Source organism: Eulemur rufifrons, chromosome 9, assembly GCF_041146395.1.
Source record: "Eulemur rufifrons isolate Redbay chromosome 9, OSU_ERuf_1, whole genome shotgun sequence".
Classification (NCBI taxonomy): domain Eukaryota; kingdom Metazoa; phylum Chordata; class Mammalia; order Primates; family Lemuridae; genus Eulemur; species Eulemur rufifrons.
This window is the reverse complement of record NC_090991.1, coordinates 24,326,101-24,347,942: the sequence shown is the minus strand read 5'-3', so window position 1 is coordinate 24,347,942 and position 21,842 is coordinate 24,326,101. Positions and strand designations below refer to the sequence as shown.

The 21,842-nt window shown below is 34.8% G+C and overlaps 1 protein-coding gene across 2 annotated transcripts in view; it reads left to right on the top strand.

Annotated features, from left to right (window-relative positions):
- The window catches only part of USP32 (ubiquitin specific peptidase 32), a 207,539-nt gene that overhangs the window by 48,810 nt on the left and 136,887 nt on the right, over positions 1-21,842 (top strand). For both annotated transcript variants that reach the window (XM_069482324.1, XM_069482323.1), the window contains exon 2: positions 11,091-11,218. In XM_069482324.1, the coding sequence (XP_069338425.1) occupies positions 11,091-11,218 (128 nt within the window). The remainder of the gene's footprint in view (positions 1-11,090; positions 11,219-21,842) is intronic.

The window sequence follows — 21,842 nt, the reverse complement described above, 5'->3', positions numbered from 1 at the left end:
CTTATAAAAGTGGCATAGTATTTGCATATAACCTATGCACATCCTCTTATATACTTTAAATTATCTCTAGATTACTTATAATGCCTAGTATAATGTAAATGCTATATAAATATTTGATATATCATGTTTTAAATCTTTTTGTTTATTTTTTATTTTTTTCAAATATTTTCTATCTAAAGTTGGTTGAATCTGCAGATGTGGAACACATGCATATGGAGAACCAGCTGTACTAGTTGGGGTGCAGCCTGGACATCAGTATTCTTTAATTGCTCATCAGATGATTTCACTTGTACAGCCAGTGTTAAGAACTACTGGAATAATGGTGATCATTTCTCAATGCATATATATATATCAAAACATCAAGTTGTAAACCTTAAATATATATAATTCCTATTTGCAAATTATACCTCAAAAAAGCTTTAAAAAAAAAAAAGAGCTACTGGAATAAAGGTATAATACAGTGCCTGGTTTGTAATATGCGCTTAAATATTTCACAAAATGCATTCTGTTCATTTTTCGTGGTATTTCATGTAGTTGTATGGACTACTCATAATATGCTTGGATTATTTTTATAACCAGAAATTGCTAGACAAACAAAACTGTGAAATGTTTTTTCTGCTCTTGTTTGTATTTTACGACAAACAAAAAATACGCTCTAGGGAAGTCTTGGATTTTGTGAACTCTGAACTAGTTTTGATTGTGATTTGTTTGATTGTAGGTTAAATAGAATAAGCCCAATAGCCCAATTCTTTTTTTTTTTTTTTTTTTGAGACATAGTCTTGTTCTCTGTTGCCTCGGCTAGTGTGCCGTGGCATCAGCCTAGCTTATAGCAACCTCCAAATCATGGGCTCAAGTGATCCTTCTGCCTCAGCCTCCCAAGTAGCTGGGACTACAGGCTTGCACCACCACGCCCAGCTATTTTTTTCTATTTTTTGGGGGGAGGGGCATCTCGCTCCTGCTCAGGCTGGTCTTGAACTCCTGACCTCAAGCAATCCTCCCGCCTTGGGCTCCCAGAGTGCTAGGATTACAGGCATGAGCCACCACGCCTGGCCATAAATGGAATAAACCCAATTCTTAAATCTTCTGTTACAAAGTAGTCTTCATAAGATGTGTATATAGTTATCCCCAGCTCTGACCCCAAAATCCATGGTTTTGCTTTTTGTGGTTTCAGTTGTGTTCAGTCAGTTGTGGTTCAAAAATATTAAATGGAAAATTCCCGAAATAAACAATTCCAAAGTTTTAAATTGTACGCTGTTTTGAGTTATGTCATGAAATCTCACTCACATGGTCCCTTGAGTATCATCCTTTAGTCCAGGGATCATCTTTTTATCCAGCAATCATCTCTTTGTCCAGCATATCCACACTACATGCTACCTGCTAGTTTGTCACTTAGTAGCCATCTCTTATCAGATCAGCTATTGCAGTATTGAGGGGCTTGTGTTCAAGTAACTCTTATTTTACTTAATAATACCTTATTATTCGTAATTTAATTATTAGTTATCATTGTTACTCTCTTACTGTGCCTAATTTATAAATTAAACTTTATCATAGGTATGTACATGTGTAGAAAAAAATACACATACAGGGTTTTCAGTACTATCTGTGGTTTCAGGCATCCACTGGGGGTCTTATAACATATTCTGCACAGAGAAGGGAGGGGTTACTATATACTAAATTCTAGGTGACTTTAGGCCAACTATGATTAATTAGGATCCCTCATAGATAAATATGGTAAATATAGCAAATGAGTATACCTATAATTTGAATTAATACCAGGTCTAGACCAACCTGTAGCCAGTGAATGAAGCAGAATTACCAGATTGAATTTTTGATCTTTTAAGACCAAGTGGTTCCTGGATTGCGTCTGTTCTGTAATGTTGATAGCAAAATTTGTTTTATGAAGGGAAATTTCATTTATAATTTTATGGAATGTTAGTGACCTTTTAAAGTGTTTATGAATACTCATAGTAATGTGACTTTCTTTGAGGAAGACAGCACGAATGCTCAAATCTAATACAGTGACTTGGGTACATTCTTTATAATGAGTGACAGTCCTCTTTTTGATATTCCTCCTCTTCCTTTTTTGCTCTCTTCCTTTCCCTCCCCTCCCTTTTGTTTCGATGTTAGATAGCAATTAGGTCTACTGGGTTGGTAATATTCATCTCTAGGTAAGGTGGAAAGAGGATAGGGGCAGAAAAGTCTGTTGTGTTTGTTTTATTTTTTTTTATGTGTGTGTTCCTCCTTTCTCTAGTTGTCATTTTTATAACTTTGTTCCTGTTTCCCTCCCAAGTTATGAGTAGTAAGGGAATAAGGCAGACCCTCATTTCTGCTGGAAACACCCTGCTCCCAGATTATCATTGATTAAGTATCCATTATTTTCCAGTATTAAGTCTAATATATATATCATTCAATCCTTATAACAGTGCCAGGAAGTAGATGGTATTTTCTCCATTTTACAGATGAGTAAGCCAAAGCACAGAGACATTAAGTAGCTTGCCTAGTAGCCAGTAAGTGACAGTGTCTGGATTTGAATGTGTATTTATTTTGTTTGTGCCCTTAACCATTTGGCCAGAGCTTGCCATCTGCAGCTTGTGTGCCATATTGAGACTGCATGTTGTTTATTTAAAAAATTAGTTCCCAATACTTTAAAGATAGGGAGATTTCACAAAGAAAACCATATTCCTGGTTTCCTTATTCCGATAGTGGAGCACATGCCTGGAACTTAATAGCAACTACACCCTGTAGAAGGGATATTTTTAAATTAAATTTTATTTTTTTTAGAGACAGGTTCTCACTCAGTTGCCAAGGCTAGAGTACAGTGGTATGATCATAGCTTACTGCAACCTCAAACTCCTGAGCTCAAGTGATAGTTAAGGGATATTTTTTAGAAGTGACTTTTGGCCAGGTGTGGTGGCTCATGCCTGTAATCCCAGCACTTTGGGAGGCTGAGGTGGGAGGATTGCTTGAGACCAGGAGTTCAAGGCCATCCAGGGCAACACAGCAAGACCCTACAAAAAAATTTTAAAATTAGCCAGCGTGGTGGTATATGCCTGTAGTACCAGCTACTTGGGAGGCTGAGGCAGGAGAATCGCTTGAGCCCAGGCGTTCAAGGTTATGGTGAGCTATGTTCAAGCCATTGGCCCACAGAGCGAGACCCTGTCTCTAAAAAAATAAAAATAAAAAAGTGACTTTCAGAGAACAGAGATTTTAATTTTGTTGAAGTCCAGTATTAATTTTTTTCTTTAAAGGTTTATACTTTTTGTGACCTAAGAAATTGTTGCCTGCTCCAAGGTCAAGGTCATAAAGATTTTTCTCCAATTTTTTTCTAGAAATCTTACAGCTTTTTTCTTTTTTTTTTCTTGAGTTGAGGTCTTGCTTTGTTGCCCAGGCTGGTCTCTTAACTCCTGGTCTCAAGCTCTCACTTTGGCCTCCCAAAGTGTTGGGATTACAGCTGTGAGCTATCTACCCACCCTCGGACTTATTTATTTACTTACTTATTTTTGAGATAGGGGCTTGCTCTGTTGCCCAGGGTAGAGTACAGTGGCATCATCATATCTCACTGCAACCACAAACTCCTGGTTTCAAGAGATCCTCCTGCTTCAGCCTCCTAAGTAGGTGGACTACATGTGTGCGCCATCACACCTGGCTAAATTTTTTAAAAGTATCATTTGTAGAGATCATGTCTCGGTATGTTGCCTAGGCTGACTTTTTTTTTAACTTCTGGCCTTGGGCAATCCTCCTGATTCAGCCTCCCAAAGTGCTGAGATTACAGGCATGAGCCACTGTGCCCAGCCTCGAAATTTATTTTTTGAAGGTGAAATACCCCTTAAAGCTATTCTCTCTGTGATTATATGTATCATTTGGTCTGCTGTCCCTTTTTTTATTCTGAAGTCCTTCTAATCTTGTCTTATTGTCTAGACCTACAGAGCTGTCAGCCTGGGATGTCACATCCCATAATCATTCTGGTAATTCCCTTCACCTCTCTCATGTCAGTGTTTCCTGTGTCCTTTTTATTCCTCCTTTGGAATACCTCCTCACTTTGTTGTAGCGCATTATCATATAGCTTGATGGGAAAGGGTGCAAGAAATTGTTCTTACTTTCTCGTTTTTTTTGTTTGTTTGTTTTTGAGACAGAGTCTCACTCTGTTGCCTGGGCTAGAGTGCCATGGTGTCAGCTTAGCTCACAGCAACCTCAAACTCTTGGGCTCAAGCGATCCTTCTGCCTCAGTCTCCCGAGTAGCTGGGACTACAGGCATGCGTCACCATGCCTGGCTAATTTTTTCTATATATTTTTTAGTTGGCCAGATAATTTCTTTCTATTTTTAGTAGAGATGGGGTCTCGCTCTTGCTCAGGCTGGTCTCGAACTCCTGAGTTCAAAGGATCCACCTGCCTCGGCCTCCCAGAGTGCTAGGATTACAGGCTGAGCCACCGTGCCTGGCCTTAGTTCGCCTGTTTTTAAGACGGATACAATGCAGCCAGACAATTTTTGTGTCTGGTTTCTTTTGCTCAGCATAGTTTTTGAGATTCATTTGTGTTGCATGAATCAGTAGTTTCTTCATTTTTATTGGTGAGTATTATTCCATTTTATCGATAAACCAGTTTTTCACCTGTTCACAGACAAAAGAGTTGTTGTTTTCAGGTTTTTGGGGGTTTTTTTTGTTTTTTTTTTTTTGTGCTATTATTTAAAAAACTGATATGTACATTCCGGTGTAGCATTTCAGTTTCTCTCAGGTAAATAACGAGAGGAATTGCTGGGTCATAGGGTGAGTATATGTTTTAACTTTATAAGAATTGCCAAACTACCCATTTATTTTTAAGAGTGATGCAGTAAAAGGTTAATTGGAAGGCTTGTGTTTGAATGTATCATGAGTGTATCATTTGTTGCCTTGTGGATTTTCCTGTTGAATAATTAGCTGGGAACCCAGCCATTGCTATAGGGAGAAGAGCCCTCATTTATTCTGCTGAGATGATATATATGTCAGAGTAGGGCAAGGGAAGGGAGGATAATGTAAATGCTCACTTAATCTTTACCCTTTTTCATACAGCTCCTCATTATCCTATCTATAGCTCTCAGCTATCTGGCATTCTCATATATGGAGCCTTTCCCATGGCTCAGTTTATCCAGAGAATTTATTTAGAAGAATTTATAGAGAATTTATTTCTCTATAAAATGTACATCCAGAAGGTTGGTGTGAAAGTTATGGGGGTGTGGGTAGCTGGTAAATTGGTGCCTGGCTGTGCCTTTTGCTGCAAGGGACCAGGGCAGGAGTGGAGAACCTTTTCATGTTGGAAGGCTGCATTAATTTAGCTGTACTCAAATAAATCCACATTCAAGAGACTTCAATTAGATATATTTAAAAATGTACATTATTTTGTAAAAATCTAACTGCTGTGTACTTAATAATTGCAAAAAAATGAAAACTGTTAATTTTAAAGTTAACTAACCTTTTAATGACTTTGTTGTGTCTGCTTTTTGTTAGAAAACATTTGAATATTTGGTTGTAGCATGGAGGTCTGAAGTTTCAGTTGATCCTGTAGATGGGTATCAGTCATTTGTGACCTTAAGAATGTGGGGTTTTTTTTGTTTGTTTTTAGTTTTTACAAAAATAAATGTTTCTTTCAAGTATGAAAAGTAATAAGACATTATCCAAAAATGGTATTCAGTTCAACAAGTATAAAACAAGACTTCTGAAAAAAAGTTTACAATTAGGTATAAAATACTTAAGAACATAACTTGATAGTCATAGTGGGCATTTTTGAAAAATAAGTTTTGCTAATGTAGCTTAGAACAAAAATATATCTACAGTCCCAGTTAAATAAACAAATCTCTAACTGAGGAACAATTTTCCCTCAAGATGGATAGTTAGCATTTCAAAATTAGGTCTGTATAAGCATTTCCTTTAAAATAATGGTAAACTTGGTTTAATAATGTAGAAGTTCAAATATTTTAAGGGCATCTTGATTCGGGTTAGGTAGGAGAATGTAGATTTGCAGCAATAAGTGGTTGAAAAGCAAGAAAGCATTTTTGGGGCATGTTGCTGAAGGTGTACATATTCTGCTGCATTTTTCCATATTTCAGTTGGATCTTTCTTAGCATCAGACAATGGCTTTAAAATGTCATCTACTGAGAGCTCAATCAGTTCCATCTGTAGTTCTTTAGGTGCCTTGGTGATATTCAGCTAGGTGAGGCTGAAATGCTAATTTGAGTGTGATGTCATGATTTTCAGTCAGTGAACCTGTCATTGTATTTTCTAATTAACAGGTCTGTAAAGCTGAGTATTCTTCAAATGATTCACATATAATCATCCTGTTCATTAATGACCTTTGCTACCTGGGGAAAATGTACATCCAAAATTTGCTTTTGAAGAAGTATTTTGAAAAAAGCTTTTTTTCGAAATGCTTGGATTTTTGGCTACATATCATATGTAGACTTTTTTACCTTGCAAAGAAATAATTCAAGTCGTTTTGATTTGACATGATATCACACAGAAATGCTGCATTCCTGTGAAACCTTCTTTTAATAATTCACATTGCTGATTCTGTTCTTCATAAAATTTAACTATCTGTTCTTGCAGAGAGAAAATTTTGGCTAACACCTGTCCCTGTGATAGCCAACACACTTTAGAATGATATGGCAAATCCACACTGAATGCCTCATGGTTCATCTTTAGCATGTTAAGAAACTGACTATGCCTTGTTGCATTTGCACGAATATAGTTAACAATATTTATAACTTGTTGCAAAGTATCTCTTTAGCACAGAGATTTTGCTGATGGCAAGGTACAATGAAAAGAAATGAGAGCATCTGGATTTGTTAACTTTTTTTTTAATCTGTGCAGTAAAGCCTTCATGTTTTCCTGTGAAGGTGCACCATCTGTACATAAACTCACTAAAATTACCAAATTCAGTTCAACTTCAGAACGTGTATCTTGAAAGTTGTTGCAGATACCTATTCCCCGTGTTTTGTTCACTAGAGTGCCCAAAGTGAGTAACTCTTCGTAGCAAAGAAAATCTTCTATTAGAACCTGAATCAGTAGTATCAATTGATTCATCCAAAGAGATTGAATAATATATACTTTCCTTTTGAAGTATTGCATGAAGTTGATCTGTTACATTGAAGGCTAATTCATACTGCTGATCAGTTATGGTTCTCCTTGAAAGAGACAGTTGTTTGTACTTCGAAACGTTATCAGGGTCTGAGCGTCTTAACAACTTTGATAGTGCATTCTCTCACAATTTCTACATCACTGAATGGCTTCCCTTTTTTCCCCAACTATATCAGCTACTTTGTAAGTTGCTTCAGCGGCATTATTTCCAGGTCTTATTGAAAGAATTATCTTTGCTTTTGCTTTTCATCTTTTAATTTCTGCAGTACAACCTTTTGCGCCTCTCCCTCTAATTTAAAATATTTGTGGTCCTTATGAGTGTTATAATGCTGATGAACATTGAATTTCTTTAATGTTGATGTCACAGTATCACAAAGCAAGCAAATCATCTTATCTTTAGCAGAAACAAGATAATATTGCAATTCCCAATCCTCCTTAAAAAATCCGTTTTCTTCGTTTAGTTTTTCTTGGTCTTCGTCAACTTGATGGGCTGGTTAAGCAGACAATTAAAAAATACTGTTGAGCTGTGCAACTATTCACAAATTCCATTTCAAACAGAAACACAGTGCACTATTGTCAAAAGCTGATAACAGGCCAGGCGCGGTGGCTCACGCCTGTAATCCTAGCACTCTGGGAGGCCGAGGTGGGCGGATCGTTTGAGCTCAGGAGTTCGAGACCAGCCTGAGCAAGAGCGAGACCCCATCTCTACTAAAAAAATAGAAAGAAATGATATGGACAGCTAAAAATATATATATAGAAAAAATTAGCCGGGCATGGTGGTGCATGTCTGTAGTCCCAGCTACTCGGGAGGCTGAGACAGGAGGATCGCTTGAGCCCAGGAGTTTGAGGTTGCTGTGAGCTAGGCTGACGCCACGGCACTCATTCTAGCCTGGGCAACAGAGTGAGACTCTGTCTCAAAAAAAAAAAAAAGAAAAAGAAAAAGCTGATAACAGACAGGTGTACTTGACTCCATGAACTCTTGCCAACCAGCCTCTTGTAGTAGTTGGTGCCAGTCAGGTGGGGGGAGTTAGAACTAAATCATGTGTGTAGCAGCTGTCAGTTTAATCCCTATGGCTTGCGAGTGTTCTAATTGTGCCATTCCATCTGGAAGGATTATGTCATTGAAACTTATTTTATTCTTTGGTATTTTAAATACATTCATATGAAAAATAAAATAAAAATATAAATGATGAACAAAAATGTATTAATAAAAATAAAAGGATTTGTTCTGTAAAATTTGGATTCAGTCAAAAGGCTGCACTTAAAGACCTTGAAAGCCATGTCTCCTTAAGGCTGCCAGTTCTCCACCCCTGGACCAGAAAGTCTAACCATTCCTCATAGACTTGCAACGATTTTCTTTTTTGTTGTAGCCCCATCTTCTACCTCCTTGCCTTTTGTAGTAACTGGTACCTTCGATTCCTCATCTGTTTTGGGGTTGTGGACAGGGTAAATTAGTTTGCTTATTTGCATTTCTTAACTGTTGCTGCTTAGGTTTCAACTTTCTTTGATTTGCTTAGGTCAGTGACCACTCTTCCAGATACTTAACGTTCCCCCGAAAAAATTTTGACTGTCTTTTAGGACCTCAGTTCTCTTGTTTCCTATTCTCTTTGTCCTTGTGAGTTTATATCCTTTTTTATTCTCACTGTAACTTTGTGAGGGAGGGAGGGAGAAAGAGGAGATTTTTCAAAAAGAGTTCAATTTTCCTTTTTTTCCCCCTGAAACCACATTTTTTTCTAATACTGAAATAAGTACATTAAAATTATGCTTCCCTACTTTAAAAACTTACTAGGCTTGATTCTGTTCTATTTTCTGTCCTGTCTAAATTTTTATTGTAAAAATTTTCAAAGTTTTACTGTACAATGAACATTTTTATGTACTCCTTATCTACAAATTAACCAAATGTTAGTCAGTGTTAATTTAGAGTAAAAATACTGTTTATTTTCAGTAAATATGCATCTGTGACATTTTAGTATCTGATATTCTATTTTGAGTATATAGCATAATTTATTTAATCTGTACTCTGTTGATGTACATTGCTTTCTTACAAAAATGCTTTTAAAAGCTTATTTATATGTAAATTTCCCTCCATTATAAATGAATAAATTCGTTATTCATTAGATTGCTATTTTTGAAAACATATAACCACTCCTTTAATCTGTGACCAACATTATAGATTACCATATTATATTCTAATGGTTGATTTTCTTTTCTGCTCCACTAGACCATGAGCAACCTAATTTGTTAGTAAAGCCATTAATGAAAATTAGGCATCTGGAAGAAATAGATATTTTAGTAGCTGAAGTTGTCTCCTCCATTACAATAATTTATGAGATCAGCTTTGTTTTATTTTCACTTTCACATTCTAAAAAAAAAAATCAAATTATTATATTGGAGATGTTAATATATTGGAGAGTCCAGTTTTTAGTGAATGAAACAACTAATATTCACACTTTTCCCTAGCTACTGTTGAATAAGAACTATCCAAGTATTAGTCCTTAATGCTTTATCATTGCTGTACATGTTATTGAACCATGAACACTCCCTCCCTACCACAAACATTTACTGAATGATTAGCTATATACCAGGCACTCTTCAGTCTTTATCTTGCTAGTCCTTTCTGCCTTAACTTGATCAGTCCCTTCTTCCTGGCCTTTAGAGACTATACTCTTCTGTTTTTCCTTCTGACTATTCCTTATCAGTTTTCTTCCTCTTTATTTTCTTTATGTCTTTGCTCTTTAGGTACTGCAAACGTTGGTTTCTTCCAGTTGTGTACATCTCATTTTGCTTCTCACTCATGGTTCAATTACCTATATACTGACAACTCTCATCAAACCTCTCTTAAGCTTTACACTCATAATTATAAAAATTCAATGCATCTTCCCAAGGTCTCCCATATTTAATATGGTCTTAAAAGAGTATCATCTGTTTTTCCTGACTTTTTTTCTTACATCCTCTGACTACATGACAACACCATCCTTCAAATTTAGCTCCTTTTCTTCTTGTAGTGGCAATCTACTTTTTGCTTCCAGGTTTGCTTTGTTTTCTACATTATTGGTAGAGTGAGCCATATGAATTGTATCTATGTCTTGTTTCCTGTCTGCTTGGAGTTTATGTCTGAATTGTATCTGACTGTATCCCTTCCTTAGAACAATCTCTGGGACTTGGTCTCACTGCCTCTCTGGGTTTATCCTTTACTACTTCCTGCCTTGCTTATTTTGCTATAGTAACATACTATACATCTGTTTGAAACAAAGTGTAATCTCTGCCTGGCATACCCTTGTTCATTTTGCTTGGTTTGGCCTTTAAAATTTAATGTAATCCTCCTCTCCATCCAGAAGCCTTCTGTGTTTCCTCCAGCATGGGTCAAAGGTACCATTTTTGTGCCTCCTTTGTGATTGTAGTGACCACATTCAAGAGTATTTATTTCTCTGTCCTTGTAGACAGAGATTGTTTTATATAGTGGAAAAAAGTCTTCAATGCATAAAATAAACTAATGACTCAGTAATTTTTTTTTGTTTTTGATAATAGATATCTAAAATTTTAGGTTGTTAGTTATCTATTTTATAAACTTTTTTTTTTTTTTTTGGTCATTGGTGACAAAATATAAGCTAAACTTGAGGACTATCCTCCACATGGATAGATAAGTTTAAGGATTACACATAATATAATTTTCGTCACAAAGGAAATGAATGTATTGTTGCTGAAAACATTAAATTTGAAACATTTACTGCTTCTTGCTACTGCCTAATATTTATATGCATATTTTAAAGTTTTGTCTTTTGAAAATAGGTCAAGAAATTTCATACTTAATTTTCTAAATTAAATTTGAAAATATTAGAATTATGACCAAATATCATTGGGTTTGTTTTACTTACCTGAAAGAGAAGTAGTATTTGCCAGTTTTTCTTATCTGGGTTGAAAAAGATTTTGAGAGGGCTCTTTTCTCTTCTGATTTCTTACCCATCTTCTGTTTCTGAATTGTAGTTACAGATGTAGAGTTGAAACGACTAAAGGATGCCTTCAAGAGGACATGTGGACTCTCATATTACATGGGCCAGCACTGCTTTATCAGGGAAGTGCTTGGGGATGGAGTGCCTCCAAAAGTTGCTGAGGTAATCTTTATGTTCTAGGTTTTTCTTTGCCATAGTTATCTACCAGGCTAAATTCTTGAGGGGTCTCCTGATATTAACAGGATTAATCTTCCCTGCAATTACTTTTCTTGCTGAGTAGGTAAACAGGTCTTGTTTTAGATATTAACATGGCTGTGTTCTCAGAGGCCAATGGGAGTACTGCACAGCTGTAATTGTTCTTTTGAGCTTTAATTGCCACTGATTATACTCATGGGACCATTTGTATGCTTGATTTCTTCTTCTTACAAACTTCATCTCTCTGACATAAAATTTTTATTTTGCAAGTATGTTTTGTAAATTTTGTGTTAAAGAAAACCTTTGCATACAGTGAAACCTAATAATTTTATAAAATAAAATGATGTAAATGAAACACTAGCTTATTGGAACTTATTTAAATTCTTATTTAGTTAAGTTCTAAAACTTTTAGTTAGAGTACAAATGTGCTAAGTTGATATAAATGTTCTTTCTAAAAATAATAAGTTTACTATTTTGTAGTTACGTATTATGTATGTAGTTATGTATTATGTCATTCTAAATGTGAAATAAGAATAGAATTTATAAAACAATAAATGATAATAGGAATTTAAGGTTGGTATATTATATAGAAGCATAATTCACCATTTTTAGTTAACAACAGTTTCTATTCCTAACCTATGTTGTGTGCTTTTGAACCTTGTGATTTACGAAGTATAGGGATTACATTTGTTGTCGGTTTTTTGTTTTTGTTTCTTTTTTATTTTTTTTGTGAGGATATATGTTGCATTACTTCTCTTAAATGTATTGTTGTATATACTTTCTTATTTTGCTATTGTTTTGGATTTATGACAGGGTCAGCATTTTTCCTAAGCCTATTTATTGGGTTCTCTGTTTCAGTATAAATTTATCTTCCTATTTTCTTTCACTCTTTTTTTCTTAAGTGCTAGTATAATATAAAAACCTGGGATTTAGAATTTTCCATTTTAAGATATAATTAGCAATTTAATATGATAATGTAAGTTGCTAGGTAGAGGAAAGGACTTAAACTAAGTCCATAGTAGTTAACATAAGATGCTTCCAAATTCAAATATACTATCCTTTCTCTCCCTGTAGCTCCTTTCTTAAAGTTAAAACTGTCAGGCCTAGTGTATTCATGGTGCTGGGAAAAAGTTAGGTCATAATACCTGATCCATCTCTTTGGATCATATATAAAGGTCTACATATGCACATATATACTTATAAATAGATATTCAGATTTTCACTCATTTTTAATTGGGTTGTTTGTGTTTATTGAGTTATAGAGTTCTTTACATATTCCAGGTACAAGTCCCTTATAAGATATATGATTTGCAGATACTTACTCCCATTTCTGTAGGTTGTATTTCCACTCTCTTGATAGTGCCCTTTGAAACACAAAAGTTTTTTTGGTAGAGACAGGTTCTTGCTGTGTTGCCCAGGCTGGTCTTGGACTCCTGACCTCAAGTGACCCTCCTGCCGGGGCCTCCCAAAGTGCTACAATTACAGATCTGAGCCACTGCACCAAGCCACAAGTTTTAAATTTTGATGAAAGTCCAATTTATCTACTTTTATTACTTGTACTTTTAGTTTTATATCAAAGACACCATTGCTTAACCTGCGGTTACAAAGATTTACTTCTCTGTTCTCCTCTAAGAATTTTATAGTTTTAACTCTTACATTTAGGTTTCATCTATTTAGTGTTAATTTTTACATATGGTGTGAGGGGTCTAACTTAATTCTTATATATGTGGATCTCTAGTTGTCCTAGCACCCTTTGTTGAAAAGATTGTTCTTTCCCCATCAAATTATCTTGTCACCATTGTCTAAAGTCAGTTGACCATAAATGTAAGATTTTATTTCTGGATGCTAGTCCCTTGATTTATATGTCTACCATGTGCCAGTATTCATTATCTTGATTACTGTAGCTTTGTAGTAGTAAGTTTTGAAATCAGAAAATGTGATTCCTCCAATTCTGTTCTTTTGTTTCAAGATTGTTTTGGCTATTCTGGGTCTCTTGCATTTCCATTGAATTTTAGAACTAGCTTGTCAATTTCTGTAAAAACAACAGCTGAGATTTTGATAGAGATTGCGTTAAATCTGTAGATTAATTTGGGGAATAATGCTGTCTTAACAATGTTGTCTTCTGATCTATGAAATTAAAATGTCTCTCCATTTATTTAGATTTTTAGTTTCTTTCAACGATGTTTTGTAGTTTTCAGTGTACAACAAATACCCATGAAGCAGACAAAATGTTGTATATCCATTCAGTGGAATATTATTTGTTAATAAAAAGGCATGAAGTTTTCTAACGTGTTACAGTATGGATGAACCTTCAAAATATTGCTAAATCAAAGAAGCCAAACACAAAAGACCATATGTAGTATAATTCCATTTATATGAAATGGCTAGAATAGCTAGATCAATGGAGACAGAAGATAGATTAGTGGGACTTTGGGAAATTTTTAGGTGATTTTTCTTCTTGCTTGCTTATGTGGCAGCGGCATCTTCCTCTCATGCTTGCTATTGGAGAGGCAGTGCATGCATCCTATCTCTCTTTAGAGGGATCTGTTTTTCCTAGAATCTGAGGCTACTTGGTTTTGCCCTATAACCTTAGCTCTCTGGTGGACTGAAGACATGTTGCGATATGATGGTTTATCCAGCCTTTTCTCAGTTTTAAATGAGACGTGACACTCTTTCAGACTTTGTATATCTGTGGTGAAATGGAACTCCCTGAAACGTTATTTTTATGTGAAACTTCATTTCACCCAAAACTGTTTCAAGAGTCTTCTCTGTCCTTTGGCCTGTTGGTTAGAATAATTAAAGTAATTGTTTTATAAGAGGAATCTTAATTTTAAATTATAGAAGTCAAAATGGTAGTTTCAAGTTTCAGTTTCAATGTAGTTAACACTTTTTTTGCATAAACTCTAGTACAGTATTAAACACAAATAGAAATTTTATAAAGGCTTTTAATGATGATGATGATGATAATGAACTTTTGCCCTATTATTTATTGATATAGGCATATTTTAAATGAGGAGGAGGGGTACTGTTAGTATGTAGATATTGATTAGTACATACAATCTATTGTGAAAGTTGTAAAGTATCATAAAGAACCAAGTATATTTCTGTCTTTAATTATACCTGTTATTTTTTCAGGAAAGGATATCTTTATAGTTTCTAATACAGTAATCACAAAGGATGAATGAGCCTCATTAAACTAAGTTCTGGAACAGTTTCAGCATTCATACAAAATGAGTTTATGACACATTTCAGACATCTCTTCAAGACAAGCATGTCAGTAGAAAGACTTTATAAGCTTTTGTGCATATTTGGGAAAGGGAGAGAATTTATGAGTATAATCCATACTTTGAGAGTACCAAGTTATTTGCTAAAGGGGAAATGGTATACTTTAAATAAAATGGAACTGTAGGTCTGGTCAGGAAGCTTGAATTGAGTTTTAGTGGGTAGATAGACTTATAGAATGAAGGATCTGTATTCCACAGCTGTAGGGAGATCAAGTTAAATGATGTGATTTATAAATAAGGCAGTTAGTTGCGAAGTTAAAGAAGGGTCACTACATATGACCTACCTTTATGAATTCTTTCTTAAAATCTTACAGAGAACTCGGGACTTAAGGTCTGGGTAAAGAGGGTCACCTGGTCTTGGTGTGATTCTGAAATTAATGTTTTGAGGCACAATAGCATTATTTTAATATCAATATCTCTATAAAGAAAGCTGCAGGACTATGCAAGATGCCAATTGTAGATGGAAAAAACTTTATTATCCCCTATATAATCAGTGTTTTTCTTTTTTTTGAGACAGAGTCTCGCTCTGTTGCCCGGGCTAGAGTGCCGTGGTGTCAAGCTCACGGCAACCTCAAACTCCTGGGCTTAAGCAATCCTTCTGCCTCAGCCTCCCGAGTAGCTGGAACTACAGGCATGCGCCACCATGCCTGGCTAATTTTTTTTCTATATATATTTTTAGCTGTCCAGATCATTTCTTTCTATTTTTAGTAGAGACAGGGTCTTGCTCTTGCTCAGGCTGAGCTCGAACTCCTGAGCTCAAACGATCCACCCGCCTTGGCCTCCCAGAGTGCTAGGATTACAGGCGTGAGCCACCGCGCCCGGCCATCAGTGTTTTTCTTTACAGAAAAAGTAATAACATATACTTTTCAAGAACAAGGAGAGGTATTTTGGAGATTTTAGTGCAAAAGGACCATGAACTTATTTATTTATTTATTTATTTTCTGAGACAGAGCCTCACTCTGTTGCCCAGGCTACAGTGCTGTGGCGTCAGCCTAGCTCACAGCAACCTCAAACTCCTGGGCTCAAGCAATCCTCCTGCCTCAGCCTCCCGAGTAGCTGGGACTACAGGCATGTGCTACCATTCCCGGCTAATTTTTTCTATATATTTTTAGTTGTCCAGATAATTTCTTTCTATTTTTAGTAGAGACAGGCTCTAGCTCTTGCTCAGGCTGGTCTTGAACTCCTGAGCTCAAATGATCCGCCCGCCTCGGGCTGCCAAAGTGCTAGGATTACAGGCATGAGCCACCTTTCCCGGCCAGGACCATGAACTTATAAGGACAATAATTTTAGGATATGTTAATTAACAAAGCAATATAAGTTTGTAAATTGTTTTCTAGAAGACAGTAGCTTTATATTTTTGGAGCAAGAGAGAGTTATCTAGGATTGAACTGAACTCCCATTTTTTACTTTCTCTGAAGACTTACAATCATAAATTCCAAGGCTATTTCTCTATTTTCCAGAGACTATTCTGGATGAGGAATAAGAACTCATGGCAGTATACAGTTTTCAAAACTTAAGCAAAGATTTTGTTAGACTTACTGTTTTGAGGATTGATTTGTGTGATTAATATTTTGATGCACTTCTGATCTTATGATAGTAGCCATGTATCTAATATTAAATGGACAGAATTTGAGGGGATTGAGAAAACAAGGTAAATAGAAAATAAATGAAAAATGTGAAAGTAGACTTTCCTGAAGCAATAATCCAATGTTTATGTTTTCTCCCCAACTGCTTCTACTCCCTCCAAATAAATTTCGTAACAAAACATTTCCATATAGTATTAATTTGTAATTGTTTCCTGTTGTTTTCACATTCACTTAAAAGTGCTTTTCACTACTTAAAAAATCTGCTAGACAAGTAAATTTACAGTAGCTACCTATTAACTATTTCTTTTAACTGGAAACTCTGAAATCCCTATCCCAGAATTGATTTCAATTCTGGATGACTGGGGACTATAGTAATACTACTCCACCTTCCTCCATAAAGCTGTCTCTGACAATTTTAACCAATATTGCTTTTCTCCCATCTTAAACTCCTGCAAGCATTGAAGCTTGTCTCTCTAGTATGTAACATACATTTTATTATAGATAATAGATAATGGCTCCTTCACTAATTGTTCATATAAATCTTGTCTAAATTATGATTCTTGATGGATAAACTTTATGACTTTAGAAAAATATGCCCCAGAGTGCTGTGCATATAGTATAAATTTAGTGAATATTTGATTTATTAATGCTTGCTTTTTAGTAAGTGTATTATTTTGCAAAATCCTTTTAAAAGAATGACCAAGACAGTGACCAGGAAACAATACTCCTGAAGTCAGTTAGCTTTACTGACTTTGCAATCTTTGAACACTTAACCTTTTTATAAATTGAAAACGGCATGTTTTAAGCAAAAGCCATCTTAGAGCCTGGAGTGTTTTCAGACATAGTGATCAACATGTGAAAACGAATGGCTGATTAATAAGGATATTATATTTTCCCATTAGTGTGGTGAATGTGTGTATGCACAGAAGTAATGTTGTATTACATTAGGTGCTCTTTTGGACTAGAGTCCTACATTTACTAGATAGTCTAGCTTTAGGGGGACTATCACAGAATAGTGATAGTTTTCTTTTTTTTTTTTGATGTTAGTTGATCTGTATTATTGATGAAATTCCTTTATATTGGACTTACTGGCTTTATGGGCTAACAACTTCCTTGACAACTCTAGTCATGGATTGTTAGCTCTTGATGCTATTGATCATTGACTGTTGTAAAATAAAACAACATGTTTATATCAGCTAGAGAAAAGCAGCTAACATTTTCATTTGTTATGATAAATCCTGATCTTGACATTATAACTGACAGGAAAACACCCAGCAGGGTACTGGTTTGAAATCTTTCTCTGTAACTAGAGTCTGTAAAATACTCATTATTCTTTATTTTGACTGCATCTCTTTTTGTTCACAGTGTAACATTCATGCTAGTTCTTGAATTTCATTGTCTTTTGGTATTTCTTTTTGTGAGACAGGACAAAGATTCCAAGGATTCTATGAGATTATAGTAATATAACAGAGTATATCATTCTCTTCTGATAAACATGTATGAGCTTTTGAAAAAAATGTCTTGATGGTCCTTAACTGCCAAGTGTTAACCTAGAGTGATTTTTAACTTCATAAGCTATTGAAAGAGTTTATAGTACAAGAGCTGACATATTATTAAACATAATGGGACTATTGAACTTCCTTGCATAAAACATTACATCAAGAACATTATGTAAATTATGAATGTTCTAAGTAGTATGCCAAATGTCAAAGAAGTTATTCACTTATCTTATAGGAAATAACTTATGTATAATCACTTATTTTGAGTCTCTGGTGTATTAACTGAACTACTGCCATGACTGATACAGATGACAAAAATAATTGGGATCCTGTTCAAGTCAGTCTCAGTAAGACACTTCTGCCCTTAATTGGTATTACAAAGTAAAATAAGGTGGATTTAATTTACAACTGGCAATTATAAACTCTACCAAAGTTTAGCTGATAAAATTTAGCTGAGTTTTACTATGGAAGTTGTGAAATTTATATAAAAAGAACTACAAATGGTAGAGAAAGCAACTAATATTTGCTAAACTTGGAAGAATATAGAGGGGAGACATCTGGATTCTTATCCTTTGTTTTCTTGTCCCCCCCCCAAGCTTATAAGTGGTATAAATATATCTCTATTTCATTGAGTACCTATCTAATAAATTTTTATTTATGGTATAAATGGAACTGTTTTTGTGTTGTGCCTTATATGGTAATTACTATCTTTTAGGACTATTATCTTTGAATATATGAGTTATTATATTCAATATTTGATTAAAATGTGGAGAGAAGAGTTGTAAAATACGGTTGGACTTTCTGTATTTCCATATTTTTGTCATTAAGTGATAAACATGAGAATCCTTAATGCACTTCTAAATGTAATTCCTTGATGCTTTATTGTTTCTGAGCAGCTGATTGAAAATAGGAGAGGAAAGAATTTCTATTCAGAGTCATTTATGCTTACAGCTTTAGGGTAAGCTTTTTCTTGCCCAGTTCTCTTTTAAGTTATAAGAATATTCTGGAGCACTTTTCTGAGGATCTGAAGTGTTGTCCCAAAGATGCCATTATGCAAAATGATGGCCTTTTAATAATCGCTAGCCATTACATGGGTATCATTACATACTACCTATATTGTAGTTTTAAATACAGGTACATGCAATATAAATATATCCCAATTTCATAATCATAGTTAAGGAATACTTCAGTCAGTTTTGGGATTTTTAGGAAGTAAATGACATTAAGAAACAGCAGGTGGATTGTTTGAGCTCAGGAGTTCAAGACCAGCCTGAGCAAGAGTGAGAGCCCGTCTCTACTAAAAATAGAAAGAAATTATATGGACAGCTAAAAATATATATATAGAAAAATTAGCCGGGCATGGTGGCATATGCCTGTAGTCCCAGCTACTTGGGAGGTTGAGTCAGAAGGATTGCTTGAGCCCAGGAATTTGAGGTTGCTGTGAGCTAGTCTACCATGGCACTCTAGCCTGGGCAACAGAGCAAGACTCTGTCTCAAAAATAAATAAATAAATAAACTAGATATTTGTTTAAACTATCTACAATTTTTTATGAATGAATAAAAGTTATTTGACATGAACTCAAATTAATGGCATATAATAAATGATATTTATATATTTCATATATACAGTGAAGCTCATAGTATTTTCTCCCATTTAGTTATTATTTCTGGACATATACATTAAAATATTAATCCATGGGAATATATTTTAAAGAAATCTTGCTCTATATTTTTAACCACTAAAGCTAGATATTGTTGACTGTTGAAGAACAAGGGTTTGAACTGTGCAGGTTCACCTAAATACAGATTTTTTTCAATAAATACATTGGGAAAGTTTTTGGATGTTTGCAGTTATTTCCAAAGAATTACAGATGAACCACGTAGACTAGAATTATTAAAAATTAAGAAAAAGGTATGTTATGAATTCATAAAATATAAGTAGGTACTGTTTTATCATTTACTGCCATAAAATATACACAAATTTATTATAAAATGTTAAAATTTATCAAAGCTTACACACTATATATGGCACCATTTGCAGTAAAAAGAATTGTAAATAAATATAAAGATGCAGTATTAAATCATACTTCATAAAATTAACTGCATTACTGTAATAATTTCATAGCCACTTCTTGTTGCTATTTTGGTGAGCTCAAGTGTTCTGAGTATCTGCTTCAAATGCCATGTGATACCAGTCATCCCTGTGTGAGAAGTTCATCTTTCCAGTAAACTGCATATCACAGTAAAAAGTGATTTCTCGTGATTCTCATGTAATTTTCACTGTGTTTAGTGCAGTGCTATAAACCTTGAATAATACCATGAGACCTATGTGAAATGCCACTTGTCATGCTGGCAGTACTCCTAAGAAGCAGAGAAAAGTCATGACAGTGCAAGAAAAAGTTGAATTGCTTTATATATACCATAGATTGAGGTCTGCAGCTGCCGTTGCCTGCCATTTCAGACAGATGATTCATCTTATATACAGATGATGTAAACTATGGTTTTGATAAATAGGGTACAGTACTGTAAATGTATTTTCTCTTCTTTATGATTTTCTGATCACATTTTCTTTTCTCTAGATTATTTTATTCTACGAATACAGTATATGGTACATACAACCTACATAATATTTGTTAATAGGCTGTTTATGTTATTGGTAAAGATTCTGGTGAATAGTAGGCTATTAGTTAAGTTTTTGAGGGGTCAAAAGTTATAAGCAGATTTTTGACTGCATGGTGGGTTGATGCCTCTAACCCCCACATTATTCAAGGATCAACTGTAATTAAAGTCTTTTTTAAAAATTTAATTTGATTTTTAAAATTATTTGTATAAATTTAGGGGATATAAGTACTGTTTTGTTACATATTACATGGTGATAAAGTCTGGGCTTTTAGTGTAACCATCACCTGAATAATGTACATTGTGCCTATTAAATATGTAACTGAAGTCTTTATTCTTATTTTCCCTTAAAGATGATAATTAAATAATTTCCTCATTGGGCAGTCTTTTTTTGACATTCTTCCTTTTAAAATAAAAATATATGTTCTGTTCGCTGTAAATAGAGTAAGGTGTTTTCACAATGAGGGTTTTTTGTTTACTTCTTTGTAGAATTATATCAGATGACTCAGGGATAAAAAAGAAGCTCTACTGATATATGTCACAACATGAATGAATCTCAGAATCATTATGCTAAATGAAAGAGGCCAGGCCAAAATAGCATAAACGTTTAAGGTTCCATTCATATAAAATTCTAGAAAGTGCAAACTAATCTATCATGGAAGGAAGCTTTCCTGGAGACTGATGCTGGCGTTGGTGCAGGAAGAAAGGGGAGGGATATTACAGAGGTACATGAGGACACTATTGTGATAGAAATGTTTGTTTTCTTGATTGTGGTGATGGTTTCACTGGTATATACATATGACAAAACCGATCAATTGTACACTTTAAATATGTGCAATTTATTGTACATCAGTTATTTCTCAAAAACTTGGTAAAAACATTAAATTAGATACACTTTTTGGGTTATTCAGGAAGAATACTTAACACTGTTTAGGAAAATGAGCCTGAAAGTTGACTGTTTCGTTTTCGATCTTTGGTAGGATATTTGTATTTTGGTTCTGACTTGATTACTTTATGACCTTTTCCTAGTCTCTTACGTTCTGAAGCAAAGGAACCTCTGAAACTTTGATCAGATTTCTTGTAGGAATTTAGGTATATGACCAGCTTGACTGAAATTAGAAGAGTTAGAAGTGTAATTAAATTGTGATGTTCTATTGACTTGGAGACCTGCCCTAGAATGGAGAGGAGAAGGATGGAGGGCTGGGTTAGGCTGGGAAAGTTGGGATAGTGAAAAGAAGGAATGCCCAATGATAAATTTGTAACTGTCTTCTCTCTTGTGATTTGAAGTTAGAGGTTAAATTAAGCTTTTAGAAAACTGAAGTTAAAGCAAGGAGATTCTAGAACGACATCACTGAGAATAGAAGATCCAGGATTATTAGCTTCCAAGAAAAGTATGGATAGTGAAGTAGAATAAGGACAGACAGTGGGAGCCAATTGTGAGGACAGAGACCAATTTTAGGATGATGGATTAAGGTGTAGAACAGCAAAGAAAAAGCTACCCAGGATGTCTTTATATGCAGAATTTAGGGATACTAACTTTAAGGAGAGCAATTTTGACTTAAACCTAATAGTTGAACTTGAAGCCTTTAGGCCTTTTCAGGCA